The sequence below is a fragment of the Clytia hemisphaerica genome, unplaced genomic scaffold, assembly GCF_902728285.1.
Source record: "Clytia hemisphaerica strain Z4C2 unplaced genomic scaffold, Clytia hemisphaerica genome assembly, whole genome shotgun sequence".
NCBI lineage: Eukaryota > Metazoa > Cnidaria > Hydrozoa > Leptothecata > Clytiidae > Clytia > Clytia hemisphaerica.
Window position 1 is genome coordinate 368,586 of NW_027104146.1, and position 24,760 is coordinate 393,345.

Consider the following 24,760-nt stretch of genomic DNA (forward strand, 5'->3'; position numbering starts at 1 on the left):
TTTTCGGTACACGCTGCATATCCTCTTTATTGTTTCACAACTTCGTTCCCTGTTTATTTTCCTCTAAAGAATCTTGCATTGTAACACGCATGCGTAATTTGTCGTTCTTTTAAACCATATGTAGTTAATTCCCGTGATAAAAAAAAGGAATGAATTCGTAGGGGTGGAAATTTGTCGTTCCATTTGTCTATTTTTAGTAAATGTAGGATCATTTAGATAAACCCTCTCCTGCGTCTTATAAGCTTTTTGATACTTACTGATAGCACCAGATAATTCCCTGGCGTCTATCATCAACGTAAATAAAGCTTGGACTACACGGGAACGAGGTTGATTGTTTCATAAAAGTAAAATATTTCTTTGTCCTCATGTTCCAATATCCTTTTTTAAATTATATAGAAAACTTGTTTGTTTTTATACTACGTTTTTCATACTACTATTTTCAATACAATGAAATGAGTGTATTATATTATACATTGTTATATTGAATGAATGAATAATTAGTCCAAAATATATTTATCCAAAACAAATCGCTCGCATTCGTGTCACTTTTGTCTTGACCCTTTTCTATGTCTTGACCCCTTGTTTGCGTTCAAAGTTTCGCCCGAGCTTTTTTGTACCAGAGCAGCAGACTCGTTCACAGTCCCTTGGTTCACTTTGATGATTCTGGTATTCAAAATATCCGTCTCTTCATAACTTATAATCTTCTTTCATTATGAAATTTAGCGTAGTAGTACTACAAAATTATGTTCAGAATATGTTGGCATTTCTGGGTATTTTAGCGTTTTGTAGAATTTAAACTTCGGGCGAAAATTACATTTTCAGGCTTTCTACTATTTCCATTTGGGAGTGGGTATAATGGCTTCCAGGCTATATTCTCAGCCTAGTCAGACCATTCACAAGTCGTAAGTCTGCTTCCTAACAATGAATTAAGACGCTTAAAGACTACTTGCGGTTTTAAATGAACCTTAACTTGTCTCCGAGTCTGGAGTTCCTTATTTTTCCAGACAGTTCAAAGATCCTTATCGAGTTCCTTATTTACTTAAATATCAGTGTAACTTCGGTAAATTTTCTCTTTTTGACACATTGAATATCGTTTCAGAGATATTTTATCATCTTTTTGTTATTGTAAATGTGGGTAAGTTCAAGTTTAACTCTTAATGTTCCTTATTAACTCGATTTCTTATTCTGAGCCTGAGCAGTTCCTTGACAATTCCTTAACTTTTGGACCATATTCAGCCTCAGGTTCCTTATAAACGTGTCCCTTATAATATATATATTAAAAAAACGTGCACTTACGGTTTTTAAATTTTGCAAGGAGATACCCTTTGTGCCAAATATTACCGAGTTTAAGTATTTGTGTTTTTTTGAGACGGAGACGGGAAACTTCTACCTTAAGTGGATAAATTTTAGCGGGGATTAAACTTTTACCCTCCTCGACTTCTGTGGGTCAGAGCTGCAAGTTTTTTTTCGAAATCACTTCAGTCACTCCGTCGCCCTCAAAAGTGAAAATACATAAACATAAACTCGCTATTATATGGCCAACATTGTAACACTTGTTTCGAGCAAAGTAGGTTTCCTCATCTGATCATCAATGGGTTGAAAGACTCGACTTCTGAAATGCACAGGTTACAAAATTAAAGTCTGAAGACAAATCACGCTTATACTCGAAATTTTTATGTGCTTGTTACATGACATTTATTTCTGACTGGTTCGAATTTATTGACACTAATAATGTTACCAGTCGTAAGTTGTAAAGCAAGTGACATGGGAATAAAATCACGTGAACTTTTTCGATTAATCACGTGTTTTGACTGCATGATATATTTGCAACCCATGTATTGCTTCAACAACTGAAGCGGGGGTATTTTTACATTTTGGTACTCTGTGAGACCGTTTTTGTGACCGCATTTCCAAAACTAATCTGTCTAATCCAGATGAAAACAAATATGTTGTCTGTTTAATTTGTTGAATTTGTTAAAAACATTTCAAACAACTTCTGAATACATCTTCAGCATAAGAAGTGTGCGGCCAATAATTTTCGAAAAGTGATTTTTCAGATGCTTTGAAAGTATGACTAATTTATTTCCAGTCGTCGCGAGTTTGCTAGATTTAAACAAAATAATTTTATTATAGCTTAGAAACTATAATTTTTATCTGGCAGCCTAATAATGTTTTTGAAGAAGATTATGTTCACGATTATTCGTAGCAAACTGAATTTTCATATTATCTTTGTGTTCATGTTTATTATTTTCATCACAAGATCGTTCCGGCGTTGTTTTGAAAGTCATACATCAAATGTACATCAAGGATGGTTTCAGGACATGACTTTTCAACCGCTAGGGTTTCAACGAAGAGAATTTAAACTGAGACAACAAAATCTCTTCAATCTCTTACAGCACGTTACTTCAAACAAATCATGTGATCAAAATGTCGTATTCCTATTGGCTAATCGAAATCAAAAGAGATCACATGACATAAACTATGACTTTTACCAAGATAGAGACGCACTTTATCTAACAGGTCGGAATGAGCCAAATGAAATTATTGTTCTCGAGAAATACCGTCATAAAAATTCAATCGGCAACCTGGTTTTCACAAGGGGCGTTAAAACCTCTAACAACATTCAGCAGAATGTAACACTCTTCACATTAACAGATGTAGAAACCGTCTTGAAAGCCCGATACAAATACCACCATACCTGTTTCTGGTACAAGAAATCTTTTCATCCTGTAATCAACAACCACACGCATTCGCTCCTTGAAATCGCTAGCCGTGACGTGAAGGAAACGATAGTATCAGAGCTAGGTTACTTTGTACAAATGCTTCGTCTGATAAAATCGAGAGAAGAAATCTGGATTTTGAGACGTGCTGCTAAAGTCGTTTCAGAGATTTTTAAAGAAATCATGAATTGGAAGTTTGATCAGATATCGTCTAAATACATTTCGTCTTATTTTGAATATCGGTGTAAACTGATGGGAGGTGAAAATATTGCTTTTAGTCCGGTAGTCAGCACTGGAAAATCAATTCAAAACAGACCACATACTTCAACGAATGTGAATAAAATGTTACTCTCCGGAGACTGGGTTATGTTTGATGCTGGATGTCAATTTAACGGGTATGCTACAGACATAACAAGGTCGTGGCCCATCTCCGGCCGTTTGGGTCCGGACCCGAGGTCAATGATTTATAGGATAGTTCAGAGCGCACATGATGAGTTATTGATGAGATGTCGTGTTGGTGTTTCCCTTGAAATGCTTCATGAGAGCATGTTAAACTTTCTTAGCGAAGGGTTACAAAGTCTATCGCTGATTCTGAAAAATCTTTCATCGAATGAGACACGGACTCATGTGCGGAAATTTTGTCCGCACTTTGTTGGACACCATATCGGATTAGACGTGCATGATACGCCTTCCCTACACAGTGGTATTCCGTTGCAAGTTGGAATGGTGTTTACGATTGAACCTGGTATATATATCTCACTTGGTGCGGACTTTGCTCCAAAAGAATACCATGGTATCAGCATAAGGGTGGAAAACATGATTTTGATGACCAGTAAAGGTGCTGAAGTATTGACGTCAGCGCCCAACCCAACGTTTTGAGATTGAATCTTTTTTTTTAATGAAAGGGCATCACTAATCATAACTTAATTATATTATTCATTGGAAACAGAAAATCTTTCACATAAAACATCGAAATTTAATTTTGAAATTTTTTTGACAATCTTGTTTGCAAGGGTTTGTATTAAAAATTGACGTCATCACAAAATGCTTGCTTTTGAGCTAATTCTACTAAGCTATTAAATATCTGGTGCCTTAGTCACTTGTATTTTGTACTACTTTCAACTCGAAACAAGGAAATTGAATTAATGAAGAAATTGTTATCACCAGCTCATAACTCAAAGATCTGTAGTCCAGTAGAATTATGTAAATTTTCACCAGAACCTGGACAAAATTCCCAACAAGCTAAAATTTTGCACAGAGGTCCCCAATAGGATACTTGACCACCAAAAAAAAAGCCCCATCGATTTGGACATGGGAAAACTTTTTACGGACGATTTAATTTCGGACACGTACGAAAATAAAACTTGAAAAAAAAGTTCTCAAAATATGCAAGTGTCATATATCAAAAGAAAGGTAATTTCAATACGAACAAAAAAGTTGCCTACAAAGAAACCTGAAAATCATCTCACAAAGATTTATGAGGCCTTAAAGTGGGTACATTATCAATAAAAAATAAAGGACAATCGGTCGATCGATTTTAGTTTCGTTTTTCAAGGACCTCAATCAAACAAATCAAAAATATTCCTATCATCGTAAAAGTCATTGAAGGTTTCGTTCTGATTTTCCTCTGTTGTTTCGTTTGTCGTGTCGTATGTTGCTTCGTGTATTGTTTCGTCTGGTATCTCCTCGTCGTCGTGATCCCTTTTAACCTGAGAAAACCATCAATATAAGAATTAAGAAAGAAGCTTTATTTACGCCCCAAATTTCTGGCCCTGCTAGACTTAAATGGTTATGGAATCTTACCGTTTTATTGTTACAATCCATGCCATGGCAATTACCGCACGCAGGCATACATGGTATACCATTTTTTCGGCAAGAGCAAAGATTTGTTCCACAAGGATTCTTAGAGGACATCTTGCATTTACATTTGATAATTTTGAGAATTTCGGGTGGCGCGACTGACTTGATGGTTCTAATTGGACGAAGACCTGTATCAGAGCCCTGCCAACCCCATTTTGTTGGGTCTAAGACGTTCTCATCAAGTTCTTTCCACCGAATCACCTAAATAAGTAACGAAAATGACATCTATTATAGTTCATAAATTGTTTGGTTTTGGTTTCGCACTTGATCAGCCAGAGGTCATAAAGTGATTACCTGGATGTGAACTCTGGCACCATGTTGCGTTGCAGCATCAGATGTGGGGGGCAATCGCTCAGGTTGAATTAATCCTTTGCAAAGCATCTCAAGGTATTTGTTGTATCTGAAGTGGTCGAAATTGAAACCAATTATCATAAAAATATCTGATACATATGGACATTTGAATACTTAAATGTTAGAATGGTTGCATTTTATTGTACATATTACACTGTTATGTAAACTATACCTTAAATTTGAAAGTGATTTATCATGATTTCCACCATATATCTCTCTGAAGGCTTCGATCGAGGCATCCTGAATTTGTTCCTTGGTCGATTGAGAGTCAGTAAAGACTTCAGATACTTCGCCCAAAATTTCTGATTTCTTGATTTGATTAACGAAACTGACTTTGGCCTTGCCACATATAGCAGATGTCGAGTCGCATCCAGTCCAAGCATGGATGAACAAGAGATGTTTTTTTTGTCCATTTAGTTCGTCTTGACAGCTACCAATATCCCAACACTTCTTTGCTCGTTCGGACAGGAACAAAAGTGGTTTCAGGTCTTCTTGCCAGTGATACGCCATCATGACAGCCACGTCAGTGTCATCACCTTCAGCTGGACCACCACCTTCAACTGGACCATCACCTTCAGAAGCTGAAGCAGCTGACCTCTTAAAGTTTGTTACTTCATCATATGAAACGGAGAAGCCAAGTTTAGCCAGGTGGTTTATGAACCATTTGGATTCGAAAGATCTATCAACATCTACTCCAATGCCAAAAGGAATTGGTGCCAACATTGACCTTGGTTTAGCTGATTGTGATATACATTGGCCAATGCTGACTTGCTTTAATTCTGATGGGATGAGCTCCTTTAATAGCCAAAGTAAACTTTCTGGGATCCATTTCTTCAAGTATTCCATGTCCGTAATCTTTTCTATGTCAGGATAGTGAGACTTGTTGGATGCCATTTATAGTTTATAGTTTACTAGTTATATTGCCAAAAGCCGTGTGTCTTGTGAATACGGGCTTAGTTAACTAGGCTAGGTTGGAGCTTGCCCAAGCACATTACAGGCAAAATTTAAAAATATCAATTTTTGCTCATAGACTTCTTAAAAAGGATTTTCAGACTTTTTCGTAATAATATTTTTTGTTCACTGGAAGGTATTCTTTCCAAAAAACCAAAAAATTTTGAATTTTGGCAAATTTTTATTTTTCGATGACGTCATCGTTTTATGACGTCATTTTGCCTTATTTCCTTTATATCTCCTGATATATTCATTTTCAGATATAGGTTGTGACCTTTTTCTTTATCAGTATTTCATGCTCTTTCGAATGAAACAAAAAATTTTCAATTTTGACGACCTTTTATTTTGGTTGCCATAGTAACCAATGACGTCAGTTTCCATGGCAACCGGTGGTCACACCCGGCCCCACCTCTCAAATTTTTATCTTCTACATTCAAGGAACAATATTCAATCACAAAATCCCTTTGCACAAGCTGCTGCACACGGGAAGCTTTTTCGCGACATAGTGGCCCCTACTACAATGGTGTCTGTTTAATTTGTTGAATTTGTTAAAAACATTTCAAACAACTTCTGAATACATCTTCAGCATAAGAAGTGTGCGGCCAATAATTTTCGAAAAGTGATTCTTCAGATGCTTTGAAAGTATGACCTTGGTATGACTAATTTATTTCCAGTCGTCGCGAGTTTGTTATAGCTATAATTTTATTATAGCTTAGAAACTATAATTTTTATCTGGCAGCCTAATAATGTTTTTGAAGAAGATTATGTTCACGATTATTCGTAGCAAAATGAATTTTCATATTATCTTTGTGTTCATGTTTATTATTTTCATCACAAGATCGTTCTGGCGTTGTTTTGAAAGTCATACATCAAATGAACATCAAGGATGGTTTCAGGACATGACTTTTCAACCGCTAGGGTTTCAACGAAGAGAATTTAAACTGAGACAACAAAATCTCTTCAATCTCTTACAGCACGTTACTTCAAACAAATCATGTGATCAAAATGTCGTATTCCTATTGGCTAATCGAAATCAAAAGAGATCACATGACATAAACTATGACTTTTACCAAGATAGAGACGCACTTTATCTAACAGGTCGGAATGAGCCAAATGAAATTATTGTTCTCGAGAAATACCGTCATAAGAATTCAATCGGCAACCTGGTTTTCACAAGGGGCATTAAAACCTCTAACAACATTCAGCAGAATGTAACAATCTTCACATTAACAGATGTAGAAACCGTCTTGAAAGCCCGATACAAATACCACCATACCTGTTTCTGGTACAATAAATCTTTTCATCCTATAATCAACAACCACACGCATTCGCTCCTTGAAATCGCTAGTCGTGACGTGAAGGAAAAGATAATATCAGAGCTAGGTTACTTTGTACAGATGCTTCGTCTGATAAAATCAAGAGAAGAAATCTGGATTTTGAGACGTGCTGCTAAAATCGTTTCAGAGATTTTTAAAGAAATCATGAATTGGAAGTTTGATCAGATATCGTCTAAATACATTTCGTCTTATTTTGAATATCGGTGTAAACTGATGGGAGCTGAAAATATTGCTTTTAGTCCGGTAGTCAGCACTGGACAATCAATTCAAAACAAACCACACACCTCAACGAATGAGAATACAATGTTACTCTCCGGAACCTGGGTTTTGTTTGATGCTGGATGCCAATTTAACGGATATACTACAGACATAACCAGGTCATGGCCCATCTCCGGCCATTTGGGTCCGGACCCGAGGTCAATGATTTATAGGATTGTTCAGAGAGCACATGATAAGTTATTGATGAGATGCCATGTTGGTGTTTCACTTGAAATGCTCCATGAGAGCATGTTAGACTTTCTTGGCGAAGGGTTACAAAGTCTATCGCTGATTTCGAAAAATCTTCCACCGAACGAGACAGGAACTCATGTGCGGAAATTTTGTCCGCATTTTGTTGGACACCATATCGGATTAGACGTGCATGATACGCCTTCCCTGCACAGTGGTATTCCGCTGCAAGTTGGAATGGTGTTTACGATTGAACCTGGTATATATATTTCACTTGGTGCGGACTTTGCTCCAAAAGAATACCATGGTATCAGCATAAGGGTGGAAAACATGATTTCGATGACCAGTAAAGGTGCTGAAGTATTGACGTCAGCGCCCAACCCAACATTTTGAGATTGAATCTTTTTTTTTAATGGAAGGGCATCACTAATCATAACTTATTGGAAACAGAAAATCTTTCACATAAAACATCGAAATTTAATTTTGAAAACTTTTTGAAAATCTTGTTTGCAAGGGTTTGTATTAAAACCCCGGGGGGGGGGGGGGCACTCAAGGTAAATGACCTACCAGACGTTCGGCCCTTAAGGGTAGGTTTTTCATAGTTCAGCTAGTGCACTGTAAGGGTAGGAAATTACAAAACTGCACTGAACTGCACTGAAAGGGTAGGAAATTGTGATAAAAGGCCAATTTTTTGGTAAAATTGGCACAAAATTGGTCAATTTTGGAGGAAAAATTCCACATTTTCTTGGAAAATTGCAAAAATTTTCGCCCTTACGGCCGAGCAATTTTGAAAAAGTGCACTGTAAGGGTATGATTTTTCATGGAAATTCACTGCACTGTAAGGGTCCGATTTTAGAAGCCAAATTTTGGGCCGAACGTATGGTCGTTTTCAGATCGAGTGCCCCCCCCCGGGATTAAAAATTGACGTCATCACAAAATGCTTGCTTTTGAGGTAATTCTACTAAGCTATTAAATATCTGGTGCCTTAGGCACTTGTATTTTGTACTACTTTCAACTCGAAACAAGGAAATTGAATTAATGAAGAAATTGTTATCACCAGCTCATAACTCAAAGTTCTGTACCTTATAAAATACCCTAAATATACTAAAATTCATGAATTGTAAAAATTTTCCCTTTTAAAAAATATAGCAATATGTAAAAGTTAACGGACAGTTGCGAGTACAACATGAGAAATATTTTACGAGTTCCGAGATTTTTTCGTACAATATTTTCTGAGCCTTTACTTTAGGCGAGGAAAATATACGGAAAAAATCCGGAGCGAGTGAAATATTTCTATATTGTACGAGGTCTGATAACTGCTTTATCGGTGACCCAAAAATGCACTTTGTCTTTGTTTTGGGAAAAAGAGCAGGGCACTTTTGTAGCAAAGTGACGTTAGATTGCTTCTACCGCTACAATGTAAAAACATATCTCGTCAATTTATATTTTGTACATGTAAAATACAAGATATATTGTACTCTTTTTAACCAATCAGATTGCAGATATTTTTTGATCGCCGATAAATTAATCATTCCCATGGTGTTCACGCCATGATCATTCCTCGAAATATCAAAATTTCACTCTCTAAAAGACCAAGCGTAAACCAAAAAAACATAATGGCAAATGTCATCTCTTGTCTGTGTTTACGAGAAGAAAAAAAAACCCAAAAAAATTTTTATGGAATAGGCGAGTGTGACGGCTCTTGAAAATCGAATTACAAAACGTCAAGTGTATTATTGACATTTTGTAGCTTTTGTCAACGAATTTCGAAATATAGATCTAACCTGTTGTCGAAGATGCGAGCTCTACTTCCGAGATAATTATCAATCCCCAAACTTCATATCTAGATTTTACCTAATTTTATGTCGGATGGACATGAACTACTAACAACCTCCCCCGAAAGAAATTTTAATAAAGTAATTTCAGTTAGTGTTTCTTCTTCTTCGGTCGTTGCTTAGCAGCTTGTTTAGGTTCATAAATTCCCAACCCAATGATCGCTTCACGAGCCACGTTATTGATTAAGCGGAAACGATCAGGACCTAAGAGAATTCCACCATACCATCGACTAACTACAATAACAATATTTTTCACATCCATAATTTGTAGTAAATGTAAGAGGCGGCCGCCCGCATTCACTTCGCCATCATCTGCGTAATCTTGTATAAAAGAAGTCTCATTCACACCAACTAGCCTGTACGCTACAATATTATGACTAGCCTGTGAAACTTTTTTATTCTGTTTTAGTTTCTTCAGAACAGCTTTAATAGTGAGGTTAAGTAAATCGGTAAAATCACGACGACGAACGAAAATTTAACAGGCTAGTGAGTTTCAACCAATCAAATTTCGTATTTTCACTAGCCTTATACATTTTTCGTCCGTCGTCGTGATTATCCTTGTATGCTTAACCTCACTAATATCAGTAAGTGTATGAACCACGGCTGAATGTCCTTGGAAAGTACTTTTCTTCAACGTGATCGTGTCGCTACTGTGAATTTCAGGGACTGTTTCATCCATAACCTGAGTCGAAGTCTCTTCTTCTTTTTGTGGTACGTCTTGCGTTTCGATTTGTTCGCTTGCATCCTCCTCACGCATAAGGTCTGTTAAAGCTCCTGGGAATAAATAAAAGAAATCTTCGTTTTTCAAGGTAAGATAAAGTGAAATCCTAAGATGTGCACCGCAATCATGACGACGGGTTGAATCTAGTTTTTTTTTATTATTTTCGAGCGGTGCATTTTTTAATTCTCGAGCTAGATTTTACTTGCAATCCGGCGTTTCTGTGAGGAACCTGACAAGGCATCTTTAGATGGGAATATACTTGGTATACTACAACCAATTTTGCTAAAATCTAAACTCTACCGCCACTTTCTTCCTGTAAACCGCCCTGACGCCCTGCATAGCTTATATATTTTCCCACGGTTACTGACCCTCTAAAACGGACGATAGCATCGTCAACTAGGACGGTGCTAGTGAAGAATCTCATCCAGCCGGACTTCCGTCTCAGACGGGAAAGTTGCAGTTCTGAGATACTGGCTTTGTTGATGTCCTCAAAACACAACCGTGAAATATAAAATGACCTACAAACAGAGCTTCTACTTACGTTCACGCTGTTTATCTTCTTCGGGTGATTCGATGAACAACTTAGCGCGTTCGTAGCGTTCGAAAAGATATTCACGTATTTTCTCAGTCCACATGTATAGCACGTTCGTTCCAATATTCTCTTGCCAAATGTTGTCCAGTTCATTTTGGAGTTCACCTAGCTCAGAACCTAAGAAGAATTGGTTTGGAAGAATTTAGTTGGTGAGAATGCAACATGGGAGATTTTTTATCCAAGGCTGTTGGTATCAATGAAGTATAAGCCCGAAGAGCTAGAATCGAATCTCCTTGGTAGGATTTGAAGCCAACAAATCCTACCAAAGTTGTGCGGCCTTAAGCGTTCCGTGTGGTTTTTATACAAATTCCGGATGGAAAGTAAAAATTTTCGCTATATTTCAAAAACAAACAAACAAACAAACAAAGAAATCGCTAAATCCAATTCGTAATAAAAAAATACGGCGTACAATTTAAGGTTTTACTTTTTCTTGCCTGAGAAAGGTTAAAATTCGATTCTAGCCCTTCCGGCTTATATTTCATTGGTTGGCATCCACTAACGGATTCGTGCTCCCTATACTATCTGCGGTTTTATAGAGGATTCGGATTCGGATTCGGATCCTCTCCGAGAAGATTGGCGGTTTTAAAAGTCCTAGCACAGGAGAGTGAACATTTTATCATGGAGGTTTAAAGAAAAATAGGAGTTTAATTTGTCGGTAATTGGTCGTTAAAGTCTTTTGATTTCTTTTATAAAATGTATCAAAAGAAATTCTAAGCTCGCCGGATGAAAAAAGACTCTTTAGTAGAACTCAAGTTTGCTCGGAACATTCTAACTATCAGTATTGAAGATATTAGCTTTCTAATATACGAGAATTAAATAAAACTTAGCCCCACAAAACAAGTTTATGTGCCATTTCGTTATCCGTTAAATTTTGTTTCGAAAATATATTTTCTTAAGATAGAAAATGGAAAGTTATTTATAAGCACACGCGATTTCAGAATCAATTTTTAGACAAAAAGTCGCTGGAGAATATCAAGCAATTGAGCTCACATTGAAGAAAACATTAACTGAAAAACCTTGTCATTTGATGAAGGATTGTCAAGTTTACAGGCCTTTTTTTAGTCAAAATATTTTCTTACATCAAAGTCAGAAACAATGGATCTCAGCTCATCTAATTTCTAAAACTGAAAATGGCCAATTAGATTTCACCAATTGACAAAAGAGCTCATTAAAAATGCACGATACATGAGATTATGATCATGCAAACCTCGTAACTTCTTCAATCGTAGGGCGAGCTTGGTTACAATAGCATACTTCTCCTGTTTTTCTTTGTACCTCCATGATTTGATGTACACTAATTCCGAAAATTATTCACATTTGGCGCAGATAGTCTAAGGTTACGTCACAAGAAAATCAGTCTAAATTCACTTTAGTACTTTAAAAATTTCGAAGAAATCGTCTCTCTTACCTTCAAAGCTAAGTTCAAATTTGTACTTTGCAATCAAGTCCAAATAAAGACTATAACATTTAAAAATGAGCAGACTAGAACATATACCGAGGCAACAATAACTAAGTAAAAAATAAGCACTTTACAAACCTGCTAGGCATTCAGTGTGTATTTCATAGAGAGGTGCTTCTTCACTTGGATAATTCTCTGGCAACAGAACAGAAACAGTGACAGCCCACCATTTGATGTCATCGCAACATATCCTCAAATCGAATGTATTTTCTCCTAATAAGGAAAAGTCTTTACCATATATGGAAGTCAAAGCTTCGATCTCATCTTTCTGCGATTCTTGATTTTCTGTCATTTTTTAAATTTTTTGTTTTTATTTTTCTAAATATGATAAAAATATTACATATAAAGTCAACATACCAATAAACTAAGTTTGTTATGAAGTCAAACCACAATCGAAATTTGCAAAAACTACTTCTAAATGCAGAATGAGATCTATGGGAGTACATTGTAATATTAAATACAGGTTTTTTTATAAGCAAGTGTCGGTCCCTATATCAGGCTCGCATTATGCTTAGCATTCTATTGTTTTCAAACAATAGAGCCATTGTTTAGGTACCAAAAACTGAGCCTGCAGATGCTTATAAACGTTATGCTTATAAAAAAACATGTAAATCTAGCATTAAAGAGAAAAATCCCTGAACTATAATTGAAATTTTCTAATCTTAATTTCAGGCAGTTTTAGCTTCCGAAGAATTTGCCGGGTCTTTTCAGTCAAGTAGTTTCTTCATTGAAATGAAATCATAATGTTTAAACATGGAATGAAATACAAAACAGTACAATCCATGATACATTGTACTTTCTTTCTAAGATATTAGTTAGTAGTTATATTCATATAATATAATATCATGTTACATTGTGTTATATGATGGTTATAATTGTTATGCAATGTCAAATATAATAAGAATATTGTGAGATGAGAAAGTCCGCATAATCTATGTAGTTACATCTAGGATGAATGAAAAAAATGACAGAGACAACAAAAAGAATTACCCCAATTTGAAGCTAGGATAGGATATAAAAAAATAAAATACATTAAACTGACGACATAACATAACATACAAAAAAAATTCTATACATTCGATAATATCAATAATAAACAATAATTAAAGTGTGTCATAACAAAACAAAAGTTATTGAATAACAAGTAGTGATGTGCATATATTACAAAAGTCATTTTGAGCAAAATAAGTGTTGAAGAACATCTAGAAAAGATATTAAAAAAAAACATCATCATATATTACCTTCATATTATGAGGAATCGAAGACAGCAAACTGTTTTAAGTGTTACATAGGGTGTCAAAATTAAAGTTTTTATTTAATTCTAAGAATAAGCTAATTATATAGCATTTTTAAGAAAATATAATATACTTTCTAAGAGTTTTACCTTGATAGCCAGTGGTTATCTAATCTTGTTTACCTAAATATTACAATTGTACAACCCTCTCTATTCTTGATATGTGTAAGTCAATATGAAGTCAATTTTCTAGCAGAAGCACCTGGAAAAACTGATTTTTTACAGATTTTGACCACCATGTTTCTATTTTTAGTAACAGAGAGGGGTCATTTCAGATGTTTCCGTTAGAAAAATGAAGTTATCAAGAATACTCTGAGCCACTACAACTTGATTTACTCAGAAACCAGACGAGCAGCATTCCAAGCATTTCGAATAATCTTCTCAACTTTTGGTGCTTCTGGATGGAAAAGCTCATGAGGTGTCGGGAAAGCTGATCCCGGATCAACTCTTTCGGCTGCTTTGTTATCCTTGTCATCCACAAAGAGTTGTAAGCGATATCGTTGACAGAAACAACAACACAGATGTTCTTCTTTTAATTCAAGATCTTTGAAGAATCGATAATCCATGTACTCGGTGGAAACTAAAACAAAAGAGATTCAATAGAATTTTGGTGATTGAAAAACAAAATAATGTAATCACAAATAGAGAGTTACTGTAATCGTGATTTAAAGACTTGAAGCATATCCAAAAAGTTACTTTCAATCCGAGACGTGTTTTGTACATTACCTCTTTCTGCGCTTGTTGATTTTTCAATTCCTTCTAACTAACTGAGATTGTTGGATCATTAAAAAATAAACCATTTACCTGTTCCGAAATGTTGTCTGCATGGAGGAACTTTACGATAAAAGACGCCTTGACCAGTAACCTTCCAGTAGACGCGACTAACACAACATGGACAGGTGTATCTTCGAACACAATGCCAACAATTCTTACTGTAAGCTGTAAGTGGAAAGAAAAATTTTCTCCGTATGGCAAGTAAAAAAACTAAACAGACTTATAGAATATAAACAGTTATAGAAAAAACTTTAGAAAAAATAAAAAGATTGAAAAACACATACTTTGTAATCAAAAAAATTCTAAAATAAAACTTTTAACAAAAATTTTCAGGTAGAAAGACATACCACATCCTTCGGCTGGTGTTTCCCCACTCCATAATGATGCAGTTGTTTCTAATTCTTTCTTCTTCTTTTTCAACAATTGAATCATCTCCAACATGTAAACACGGTCACCGATAGCTTGGATACCCATCTCTTTCAAATGATCCTACATTGTAGTAAGGAAAGGAAAATAGATAGCTTGGATACCCATCTCTTTCAAATGATCCTTCATTGTAGGAAGGGAAGGAAAATAGATGTCTAATTAGTGGTACATCTTTTTAGGGAAAAGATTAAATCTAAAACATGTGATTAATACCGTCAACTGCTCTAACTTGGGACGATTGGTCAAAACATGGGACTGTTGCATATCTGGTCTGTATTTTCACTTACTGTAAAATCGAAAGAGAAATTGTGTATTTTTTAATACGCCGTTCCTTAACTCAAATCAAATGACTTTGGAGGTTCGGTGAAATGGTGGCTGAATTGCCGTCCCATGTTTTGTTAGATAGTCCCAAGTTAGAGCAGTTGAGGGCAGTGGCGTGGTGGGAAAATTTCTCTGGGGTGGCCAAGGCAAATATGGCGCCCTTTTTAAAGATTTTTTGTTTTTGGCGCCCCTCTCTATACACTCATTATGAACACAAAAAAGGGAGTGTGCGAGCGAAGCGAGCCAGAAAATTTTGAGTTTTTGAGGTGATGAGGGGCGCCATTTCTGTTTTTTCATTTGTCAATCTTTCGATATGGGCGCCTGAAAAATCCTTCTTGGCGTCCCTTATTTTTGGGCGCCCCTTCTCAAAAGGGCTCCGCTGGGGGGCCTGGCCCCCCTGCCACCACGCCACTGGTTGAGGGTAACACATATCAAGGATATGGAACTCTTGCTGTTGATTTGACAAATGTTCTATGACAACAGAACATCTACAAGTTTCAAAATGGCTGGCTCAACGAGACCTACAGCGGACAGAATACATGCTAGAAAATTCAATTGGATGGTATTCTATCTACAGATGAAAAAGCTACAGCACTGTGGCATTCACAGATTTTCTAAATGGAGGGGGGGGGTCTGAAAACTATACTATGCATACTTCTCTTAAAAGCATCAGTGATTTTCCATTGATTTTATTTGCCATGAAGAGCTCATTAGCGTATGTCATGTTGACCCTCTCCAAGAAATTGCTGATCACTTCTTGCACACTCCAAGCTAAAAGAAAACACAACAGTCTAATTATCTATCTTCAAGGTTTCAGCCTCGCCCCCATATATCTAAAGGGCACCTAGGGGAGAAAAAGTTGACCTGACTATACAGCAAGTTCTTAGTATGCTCCAATCTGGAAAGAAGATAACATGCATGCCAGAAATTTTTTTGGCATAGCCTTGAATTGCGTTTTTGAGATCGAATGTCTATGCCAGATATATTCAACAAATGCCTTGTTTTCCATAGGGGTTTGTATTTTAGGGTGTGACAGGATTGAGCCTTTTCTAAATACTGTATTATATTATAACGGTTTTGACAAAAAAAAGAGACAGGGAAATGGTAATTTTGAAATAAGGCGAGACCAATTTGATTAGTTGTTTTACAGACCCAACAGACCTGAACAGACCTTCCTAAAACTTCAAAAATTGAAATAAAAATAAAATTGATTATATGGTAGTACATTTCTATTTTCATTGCTTTACAGACCGCTAAATTTTTAAAATTTTGGTAGTTGTTCCAAGGCTTTGAAAATTTTATGTTCAATTTTCATTTAATCTATGAATTCCAAATTTTTGCATCTTATTATTTTATATTTGGCATTTTTGTCAAGATGTAGTAGTTTTTGCTGCCTTGTTATGAGATTAGGTGAAATCCTTTTATTTTAATTTTTTTGCCAACCAACTGACTCTCTTTTTTGGGTAAGCTTAGCCTGTAAAACAACAAATTAATTTGGCCTTGGACAGTGACTCTGATTAGACTTATTTTTTGTTGGTATTCCTTATTATTTATTTTAATTTTCATATACCGGCCTCTAATGTTAACTCTAATGTCAGCCAAAGTTTTGACAGAATTTCAAACACCTGCTTCTTAGTTATTTTGCTTTTAAAAAGCAAAAAAGTTAAACTTTACCGTAAGTTGGTCTAATGTCGACATCTGTCTTCTAATTTCAACCTGTTTCGACATCCGTCTTCTAATAGACCTTTTCGCCTTTGCGTCCGCCATATTGAATTGTATGCAAAAATTATGGTTGCCGAATTGCCGTGGTGAAATTCCCTTAGAAAGTATGCAAAACATATGCAAAAAGAAAGTATTAAATAAAAACTTACATGCATAATTGGCATTATATTAAAGTGTAATCTTGTAGAAGAAAGATTAAATTTGCTTCTTTTGAAAACTAAAAACAATTATATTCACTCATCTCTTAGAACAAGCACTTCAAAAAACCATAACATTAGACATAAACTCAAACTGAAAAATCACCCGCGAAGGTAAAAAACAATCCTTATTCGGCTGACGGCAAATTATTCTCCTGGGAATAGAGCCGCCAAATGATCAAATCAAAACATTGATGAAGTGTGACGTCATAATTATTGCTTTCAGTTTGCGTGTTTTGAAAGTTTGATGTGTGTACTCCGTCTTCGTGGAATTTTTTAATGGCATGAAAACAGAATATGCAATGTCTTTAAGAACAAATTCCTAAAAGGCTTTTGTTGTTCTGTAAATATTTCCTTTTGGATTAAGAAATTCCATCTTTTATTGTTCTAATGATTATAATATTTATTTATAAGATGCTTTGTTGTCTTTTTAATCTTTGTGTAAACTTGCATATGTTTTGCATACTTTCTAAGGGAATTTCACCACGGCAATTCGGCAACCATAATTTTTGCATACAATTCAATATGGCGGACGCAAAGGCGAAAAGGTCTATTTCGACAACCTTCTTTAGAGATAGGAACAATAAAAACTGCGGAAGGTCGGAATCGCTAATTGAATTTGATTAGCGCAATGAGAGGAAAAAATCTTAAGTCTATCAGTGATTTCGGCCTTCCTATTATTCCTATCTATAGAGAAGGGTGTTGAATTTAGAAGACAGATGTCGACATTAGACCAACTTACGCGTGTAATTACACGCTTATCGAAATTGTTCTGGAACGGGCGGTAAGCGGTAAGCATGCAATTGCACCCTTTATTATTCTGACACGCAATTCCTTCCGAAAGCTCTGTTGAATTTCAAAAGCCTAGGGCATTTTACTCAAAATTTATCGTAGAAGAAGATTGCCCGTTAAACCATGCCTTTGCCCGAATTAGAGAATTCTGATCCCCTTGAAATCCCTAAGCAATTTCAACCGGGGCGGAAGCGGGTGTAAATTATAACCATGCAATTGCGCGCCTACGCCCTCGGAACATAAGCGTGCAATTGAGAGGATTTCCCAGACTGTACGTAGACATATGCGCTGTTTTTGTGGTATAGTGGTCATTGACATGGTTGCTGCACAGGCAACTGAGGTTCGAATCCCATTCGCAGCGGTTAACTTGGCAAGTGAATGAACCTTCGCCCAGGTCAACCCAAGCCATGTGAGGGGAATTGGGTAGTCAGTTCAACGTGCTGACAGGGCGCTAATATTGAAAGCATCTTTGCAAAAATTGGCCTCAAGCTCAAAGCTTCCTGCGACTCAACCAAATAGAAATAGAAATAGAATGAGTAGAGCTAGTCAGAAAAGCTGCCAGACCCAGACATCAACATGTGCAAACTTAAGATTATCTAATTGCTATAATATTCTCTAGTTATTTTCCCTCAGAAAGAATCAGTACTTAAAAAATCAGGCTTTAAAAAGAAAGGAATACCTGCTACTTGTGCTGCATCCAAATTCACAACATAATTCTCAACTCCTGAAGTTTCAGTTGGTTGACTTGTTATCACTCCAACTTTCTCTTCATTTGGATAAGATGTCCCTTGGACGGCGTGGTATTCTTCTTTTTTTACTTCAGTCATTTTGGTATATTGTGGAGAAACTGATCCACTTGCAGCCATTGATTGATTCAAGCTGGTTGGTGTTGCTGGTTACGCTCCGTTTGATCTGACTTGACGGGTTTTAATCTGAAAACTATTTTAAGGTCTGTTGGCATGTGATGTTTTTGAAGTTTATTTATACTTCTATTTGCAAAGAAACTAAAGTCAATCTGAAAAAAATAAACAATTGATCCGGATAAAATCTATAGCTTTTTGGAAACTACAATGAATTTCTGCTTTTATGAAAAAATATGAAAAGAATGGTAACTAAGTACAATGTGGAAAAAAAGCGTTAAAGATTTTAAGACCGTACCATGTCGCGCACAGACTATAAAAACAAAAACGCCTCCTACTTCTAGTCTAGATGGTAGTACTTCGTTTTTCTTGCAAGCTATTGTTTTTGATGCTCAGTCTATTAGAGATCGGGGTAGTAATCTCTCAATAAAGTTGGTGCATAAGCTATAATGTCTAAAACCAAGACCTCTTTTATGGGAATAGTCTACTTAGAGAACTTCTTTAGCCGGTGTGGTCTGTAATTTGTTTACTACGGATCCATTAAAAAATAAATAAAATGTCAAAAAAATGAAAATTTTCTGAGAGGCACAAGCAACAAGAGAAAGAAAGAGAAATCAAAATTACATTCTTCAACATTGTTCAAACATTAAGAGTATTAATGAAACAGTGGCATTTTGATGCATAAATATTGAAGTAAGTAAAGATTAATTGATAACAAATTGATTATTATACCTTTACTGTCTTTATCTCGAAACACAAAAATGTTGGACATATTTTTTGTATGCTTCTTTTTCCCAGCCTGGAAACGGTGCACATCACAATATATTCAGTATGAGCATTGATCTTGGGTCTGAGTGTCTGTTAACTGTTAAAGGATGTAAAGTCAGCATCATTTATAGTATTTTAAAAGGCAAATGAGCAATACCAGACATCCGCGCTCTCGATAGGATTCAGACGTAATTAATCGAACAGTTCGATTACCGAACTAATCGAACTTTGACGGCCCCTGGGGGTCCCGGCCGAGATCCCGGGGGGTCAAATTGGCAGCCTAGACTAATGTTAATTTTTCTTTCAGAAAAAAGACTATAATTTGTTTACCTTTATTCCTGCAGCTTCCCAACATCCAAGCTCTCAAACATCACAAGCCAAATGAAATTACTTTCGATTTCCCATAGAAATTATGCGATGAAAAATCCGGGGGGACTTTTTATTTCCGAACAAGTTATCTTTGCTTATAACGAAATATCACTTTTCAATATATTTGCTAAATATAATGTTTGATTACAAAAATACTTTACACTGTATTTAAAGTTTGAAAAAGTCGACTCTACTATTCTACTTAGCTCTTTGCTTTCATGTCTAACCCCCGTCTCAAAAGAAGTCCCAGAATCCCGAGATTTTTGCAGTTGGGCGTTCAAAACAAAGGCGTTTTTATTTTTCCGCCCACTTACGAATTTTTCTTTATAATAGGCATTTAAAATATCAAATTTAAAAATAATAGTATAAAACCTTATTTTCTACCGTATAGTATTTCTTCTAAAACGAAAAAACAAAATACACTAGAAAAATAAAGAATTTACGAGTGTTTTCAAGCTACTCAAAATGAACTTTCATTCGTCCGCGTCATCGAATTGTTGTATACGTCAAGATCTATTGTCAACCATTGTCCAATCCCGTAAGCGATTGAAGTGCCGTCAGTAATAATCTAAGAAGAGAACAATATCATTATGACATCACACAAATAAATTACGCTGGGAAAGTCCACGAGGACAACATGCGGTCTTAACATTTTTCCCTCGCAAGTTTGGGGGGAAAACGAAAGTACTCTATATTTTACGCATGGGTGTAGTACCCACTTAGTCGAAGTGCTTGGGGGTCAACAAACAGGGAGTGACACAAATAATTGACAAGGTAAAGTTCAGTTCTTACAACTATTTTCTTCTTCTTCATGAAAGACGTCTGCACTCTCTGCCAAGCTTGCAACTAAGAGGCTTTTGCCTCGCTCAACATAAACCTATCAAGGTAGGTCACTACACCTCTCCTTTCCTTCGGGTATTTACATATGTACAGTGCCTTCGCTATTGGCGGTTCTCAGTCCAAGGCATAGATTTTATATACATTAATGACTACTTTATAACTCGTAGTCATCAAGATAACGTGGCGCTTTTCATCGTCTTTTCAGTCCTGAATTTTTACGGTCCACGTCCTCAACGTCTTCCATCTCACTCTCTCCTTCTCGATACGGAATCGTGTCACTTTCGCTCCCCGAAGATGTGTCGTCAACGGGGCGGTCGTCGGGCAATGGTGGATTAATATCGTTATCATAGCGACGATGACGAAACGGAAAATCATCATCCGAGTCGGCGTCGACGTAATTTCGTGTTGGTGCGCGTCTGAAAAACGGATCGCGCTCATGGACTTTCTTGAACTTGTTTGCTGCACGGGTAACAAATTTGCCTTTCGATGTTTCGGCGGTGAGCATATAACCTTTCTTTTTCACCACAGTCAATGGTGATGGGTCGAAAGGAGTCTTGACGGTAGACTTCTTTTGAGGGCGAAGGACTTTGTCCCCTAGGTCGATGTCGATGGGCTTCGCGTGTCGTCGTTGGTCATGGTATTTGGCCATGGCGGCCTTGTAACTTGTATCTTTCTCGAGAACGGATCGATCTTGTTCCTTCTTTTTCATCATTGGAACAGAGGTTGCAATTTGTCGATTGAACAACAGCTCTCCGCTGGTGACTTTCCAGTGGGCTGATGAGAGGAGTCGCCCGTGTACGAAAGAAGATATCTGGGAACCGCTTCTTTTGGGTCCTTGTGTTCGACATAGGCGGTGTGGGCTACCTTCTGAAGCATCTTCATGAAGTTTTCTGCCAGCCCATTCGACGAAGGTTGTTCTGGTGTAATCGGCTGGTGTTTAAAAACCTCGCTTCTTTGCGTAATTTGTAAAGTCGTGCGAGTTAAAAGGCGGACCATTGTCCGTCTTGACCTTCTCTGGATGCCATGATTGCCAAAATTCGGTCGAAATGAGGTTACCACCGTGTCGGCGGCGGTAGAATCTAGCACAGCCACTTCTGGAAATCGAGAGTATTCGTCAATGAGAAGCAGGAAATAGTAATCTTTGGCGATTGGGCCCTTGAAGTCCGAGGCAATGTGTCTCCAAGGTCCTTCTGGCAATTCGTCGTGATGAGCGGCTGATGCTTTTGTTGAGGTGTGTAGCGGCTAAGCATGCAGACAAGATTGTACAAAGTTTCTCCACAAGCTTGTCCATGTTGGGAAACCAAACTTTCGATCGGAGATAACGCTTCATTTTCGATGCGCCTTGAATGCCCCTCATGAGCGAGAGAGCTATCACGTCAGGCTGGCAAACTTTCCGGAATAATGAGTCGTTCTCCTCGTAAAACGACTTGTCGTGCAACTGAAAGTTCGTCGAATCGACTACGTGTCGGAACGGCTGTAAGTCGTTTGCATTCTTCGGAATGTATCCTTTCTCAAGGATGCAAAATTTCAAGCGGGCGAGCTGGTCATCGGCGTTCGTTGCTTTTCGAACCATATCGAAGGTCATAGCGTCGGGGATATCGTCGTCGATGATAGCATTGATGTGGAAGGTTTCCTCACTGGCTTGCATCTTCTGTTGTTCAGTGATGGGCAATGGATGTCGACTGTTGTAATCTGTCGGATTGGTGCTTCCCTTTTCATACTTTACGGTCATACGGTACTGTTGTAACTTCAATCGGTGATTCTCGATGCGAGCTGGGGCTTGTCTTCGTTGATTATTGTACAATGAGACCAGCGGCTCATGATCAGTTATTGTGTCGAATTTCATTCCGTGGAGATACATTCGGTTGGTCGTGACGCCGAAAAGGATAGCTAAGCTTTCACCCTCGATCGGAGCATAGCGTTGTTCTGTCTCTGTTAGCGATCTACTCGAGTAGTTGATTGTTTTGTAATGTCCAGTATCGGGTTCCTTTTGAAACAATGTGGCGCCAATACCCTTCGGTCCTCGGTCAACTACAAGCTTCGTCTTTCGATCGGGTGCCCAGGGTGCTATTACTCGGTTGCTACATAAACCCTCTTTCAGTTTGTCGAATGCGTCCTGACAAGCTTGATCCCAGTGGAATGGAACTTTCTTACGCGTTAGATTTCTTAACGGTGCTGTAATGTCACTGTAAGTCTCTGGCTCTCCAAACATAAAGAGGGCGTTATATTGACACATCTGCAAGAAACTTTTTACTTCCGCTGCGTTGGTTGGTGGTGCGAGTCTGACGATAGTCTCTACTTTCGATGGATCTGCAGACATACCTTCGCTGGAAAACTTATACCCAAACCAAATAACTTCTGGAGCACTCCACACACATTTCTCTCGTCTAAGTGTTAAGCCGAGGGATTGTAATCGATCAAGTAGAGCACTCAAATGGAGGTCATGCTCATGCTGGGTCTCTCCGTAAACTAGCAAATCGTCTTCAATCTGTTCCACACCAACGAGGTCTACAATACTTGCCGCAAACGCTCGTGGAACTCTTGACTGGCAGGTCCAGCACCCATGACAAGACGCTTAAATCGGTAGATGCCTTCGTGCGTGTAAAAGTTTGTAAGTTCTTTCGATTTCTCACCGAGTGGCATTTGATGAAAGAATGTTTCATGTCCAGCTTGTGAAACTTTGGCGCCATTAAGCTTGTGACGCAAGGAATGGACAGTCGGTACGGGAATATGGCTTTCTTTGATGGCAATATTTGCGTGACGCATGTCTAAATTCATGCGAATCTGCCCGGATGGTTTCTTTGTAATGACAACGTTCGAGATCCAGTCGAGGTTAACACTTGGGTCTAACGGGCCTTCGATGATGTCATTGTCTCTAAGTTCTTTGAGATGGCTCGTGACTTGTTTTCTGAAAGCGAACGGTATCGGCCGCTCCTTCTGTATCATTGGTTTGATCGATCCGTCTATATCAAAGTTTATTTCTGATTTATTGAACTTGCCGATTCCCTCAAAGATAGGTTGATGTGTCGATGATTTCAGTCACTGAAGTTGGGACTTTCTCTGGTTCGTTGATGTGGTATACTGGCGTTTCCGGATCATTGGCGTCTCTGCGGCCTTCTGGGTGAATCTCCAATACACCGAGCTCTAACGATGCTTCTAAACCTAAGAGCGGTTCCGTGTGGTTTCCTTCTATCACGTAAACGAGTTGCTCGGCTGTTGCCCACTGCTAGTGGTCAGTTCGATCTTTGCCCTACCCTTCACTCGCAGCAGGTCTTTAGTACCATACGGGCGGAGCTTCACTTTCGATTTATACAGTCTGGTCGTGTTGGCAAACTTGCGAAAGTCTTTTTCTGGGATCAGAGTCTTTCTGCATCCGGAGTCGACTCTCATTTTCAAACACGTACCATTGGCTTCCACATCGATCATTTCAATTTCATTTTGGTCATTCACCAGAGGGATGAAGTTCACGGTCAAATGCGACCCATCAGTTGTTCATCGTCCGAATCACTCGATTCGTCAAGGGCATTAACATCTGTTTCTGGTGCACCAGGACATACTGGCGATTTGGCAAAATGGTGCTTCTTCTTGCAAATCATTGCAACGTTTCCCTTTGCGGGACACTTTCCTTTTGAGTGGGCTTTTCCGACGTTCATATCCGCAAAGTCACAAATTTTTGGGGAACTTTCGGTTTGCTTTCCCCTACCGATCGAATCTCTCGTGATGTTCGTTTTCGGTGGGTCTGGTCTTCTTGGTCCTCTTCTACTGCCGATCCAGTTAAACATTCTCTGTTTCTCAATGTTTTGCGCTTTGTGTCGATGATGATTCTAGCGCTATTCCGTATTTAACGAAATCATCGAAATTTGCACCCCCTCCGCGAGGGCATGTTTCCTGAGCTTATTGTTATTCGTCTGCATCGTCATGGCGTCGCGAGCGGCTTCTTTGCATGTAGGGGCGAATTGCATAGCTTTGCTTGATCCAAAACTTGTGTACCATTCGTAACGCATCTGCCCTTTGGCATCTCGTTAAAAAGTTTAAATACCGGGTAACTTCGTTTATCTGTCCCTTTAAGGAATTTCGATTTTGTCAATTGCGGCTGCTATTATCTTCTGTCGTCACCTTTCCTT

The 24,760-nt window shown here is 37.7% G+C and overlaps 6 protein-coding genes across 6 annotated transcripts in view; 3 read left to right on the forward strand and 3 right to left on the reverse strand.

Annotated features, from left to right (window-relative positions):
• The first annotated feature begins 2,069 nt into the window (after positions 1-2,069).
• On the forward strand, positions 2,070-3,599 carry LOC136813946 (xaa-Pro aminopeptidase 3-like). The gene has a single exon (XM_067070457.1). The coding sequence runs from the start codon at positions 2,169-2,171 to the stop codon at positions 3,597-3,599; it is 1,431 nt and encodes a 476-aa protein (XP_066926558.1). The 5' UTR covers positions 2,070-2,168.
• A 651-nt stretch (positions 3,600-4,250) lies between these two features.
• On the reverse strand, positions 4,251-5,825 carry LOC136813947 (uncharacterized). Its single transcript, XM_067070458.1, has 4 exons — positions 5,104-5,825; positions 4,875-4,980; positions 4,524-4,781; positions 4,251-4,429 (listed from the first exon to the last, which is right to left on the reverse strand). Exons 1-4 carry the CDS (start codon positions 5,823-5,825, stop codon positions 4,280-4,282), a joined length of 1,236 nt encoding a protein of 411 aa, XP_066926559.1. The 3' UTR covers positions 4,251-4,279.
• An 803-nt stretch (positions 5,826-6,628) lies between these two features.
• Positions 6,629-8,113, forward strand: LOC136813948 (xaa-Pro aminopeptidase 3-like). Its single transcript, XM_067070459.1, has one exon. It carries the CDS (start codon positions 6,629-6,631, stop codon positions 8,057-8,059), a length of 1,431 nt encoding a protein of 476 aa, XP_066926560.1. The 3' UTR covers positions 8,060-8,113.
• A 1,265-nt stretch (positions 8,114-9,378) lies between these two features.
• Positions 9,379-12,587, reverse strand: LOC136813836 (protein IMPACT-B-like). Its single transcript, XM_067070323.1, is given in 3 exon segments — positions 9,379-10,275; positions 10,764-10,931; positions 12,352-12,587. Coding segments are annotated over 3 exon segments (1,065 nt in total). The 5' UTR covers positions 12,566-12,587; the 3' UTR covers positions 9,379-9,592.
• A 465-nt stretch (positions 12,588-13,052) lies between these two features.
• Positions 13,053-18,846, reverse strand: LOC136813838 (uncharacterized). The gene is made up of 5 exons (XM_067070324.1): positions 18,479-18,846; positions 15,744-15,859; positions 14,689-14,830; positions 14,372-14,506; positions 13,053-14,147 (listed from the first exon to the last, which is right to left on the reverse strand). Exons 1-5 carry the CDS (start codon positions 18,663-18,665, stop codon positions 13,900-13,902), a joined length of 828 nt encoding a protein of 275 aa, XP_066926425.1. The 5' UTR covers positions 18,666-18,846; the 3' UTR covers positions 13,053-13,899.
• Positions 18,847-19,181: 335 nt separating this feature from the next.
• Positions 19,182-24,760, forward strand: part of LOC136813839 (rho GTPase-activating protein 7-like) — a 46,353-nt gene continuing 40,774 nt past the window's right edge. Inside the window, exon 1 of the mRNA XM_067070329.1 lies at positions 19,182-19,352. The gene's annotated coding sequence lies outside the window, so the exon portion shown is untranslated. The remainder of the gene's footprint in view (positions 19,353-24,760) is intronic.

Bases quoted from the DNA above. Each gene is read 5' to 3' on its own strand.
- LOC136813946 (XM_067070457.1), top strand. From the start codon at position 2,169: ATGTTTTTGAAGAAGATTATGTTCACGATTATTCGTAGCAAACTGAAT.
- LOC136813947 (XM_067070458.1), bottom strand. From the start codon at position 5,825: ATGGCATCCAACAAGTCTCACTATCCTGACATAGAAAAGATTACGGAC. The intron at 4,981-5,103 runs GTATAGTTTACA...CGACCACTTCAG, and splicing joins AAATCACTTTCAAATTTAAG to ATACAACAAATACCTTGAGA. The intron at 4,782-4,874 runs GTAATCACTTTA...TTACTTATTTAG, and splicing joins GTGCCAGAGTTCACATCCAG to GTGATTCGGTGGAAAGAACT.
- LOC136813948 (XM_067070459.1), top strand. From the start codon at position 6,629: ATGTTTTTGAAGAAGATTATGTTCACGATTATTCGTAGCAAAATGAAT.
- LOC136813838 (XM_067070324.1), bottom strand. From the start codon at position 18,665: ATGGCTGCAAGTGGATCAGTTTCTCCACAATATACCAAAATGACTGAA. The intron at 14,831-15,743 runs GTATGCATAGTA...ACTACAATGTAG, and splicing joins CACTGATGCTTTTAAGAGAA to GATCATTTGAAAGAGATGGG. The intron at 14,148-14,371 runs GTAAATGGTTTA...CTTTTGTTTTAG, and splicing joins CAGACAACATTTCGGAACAG to TTTCCACCGAGTACATGGAT.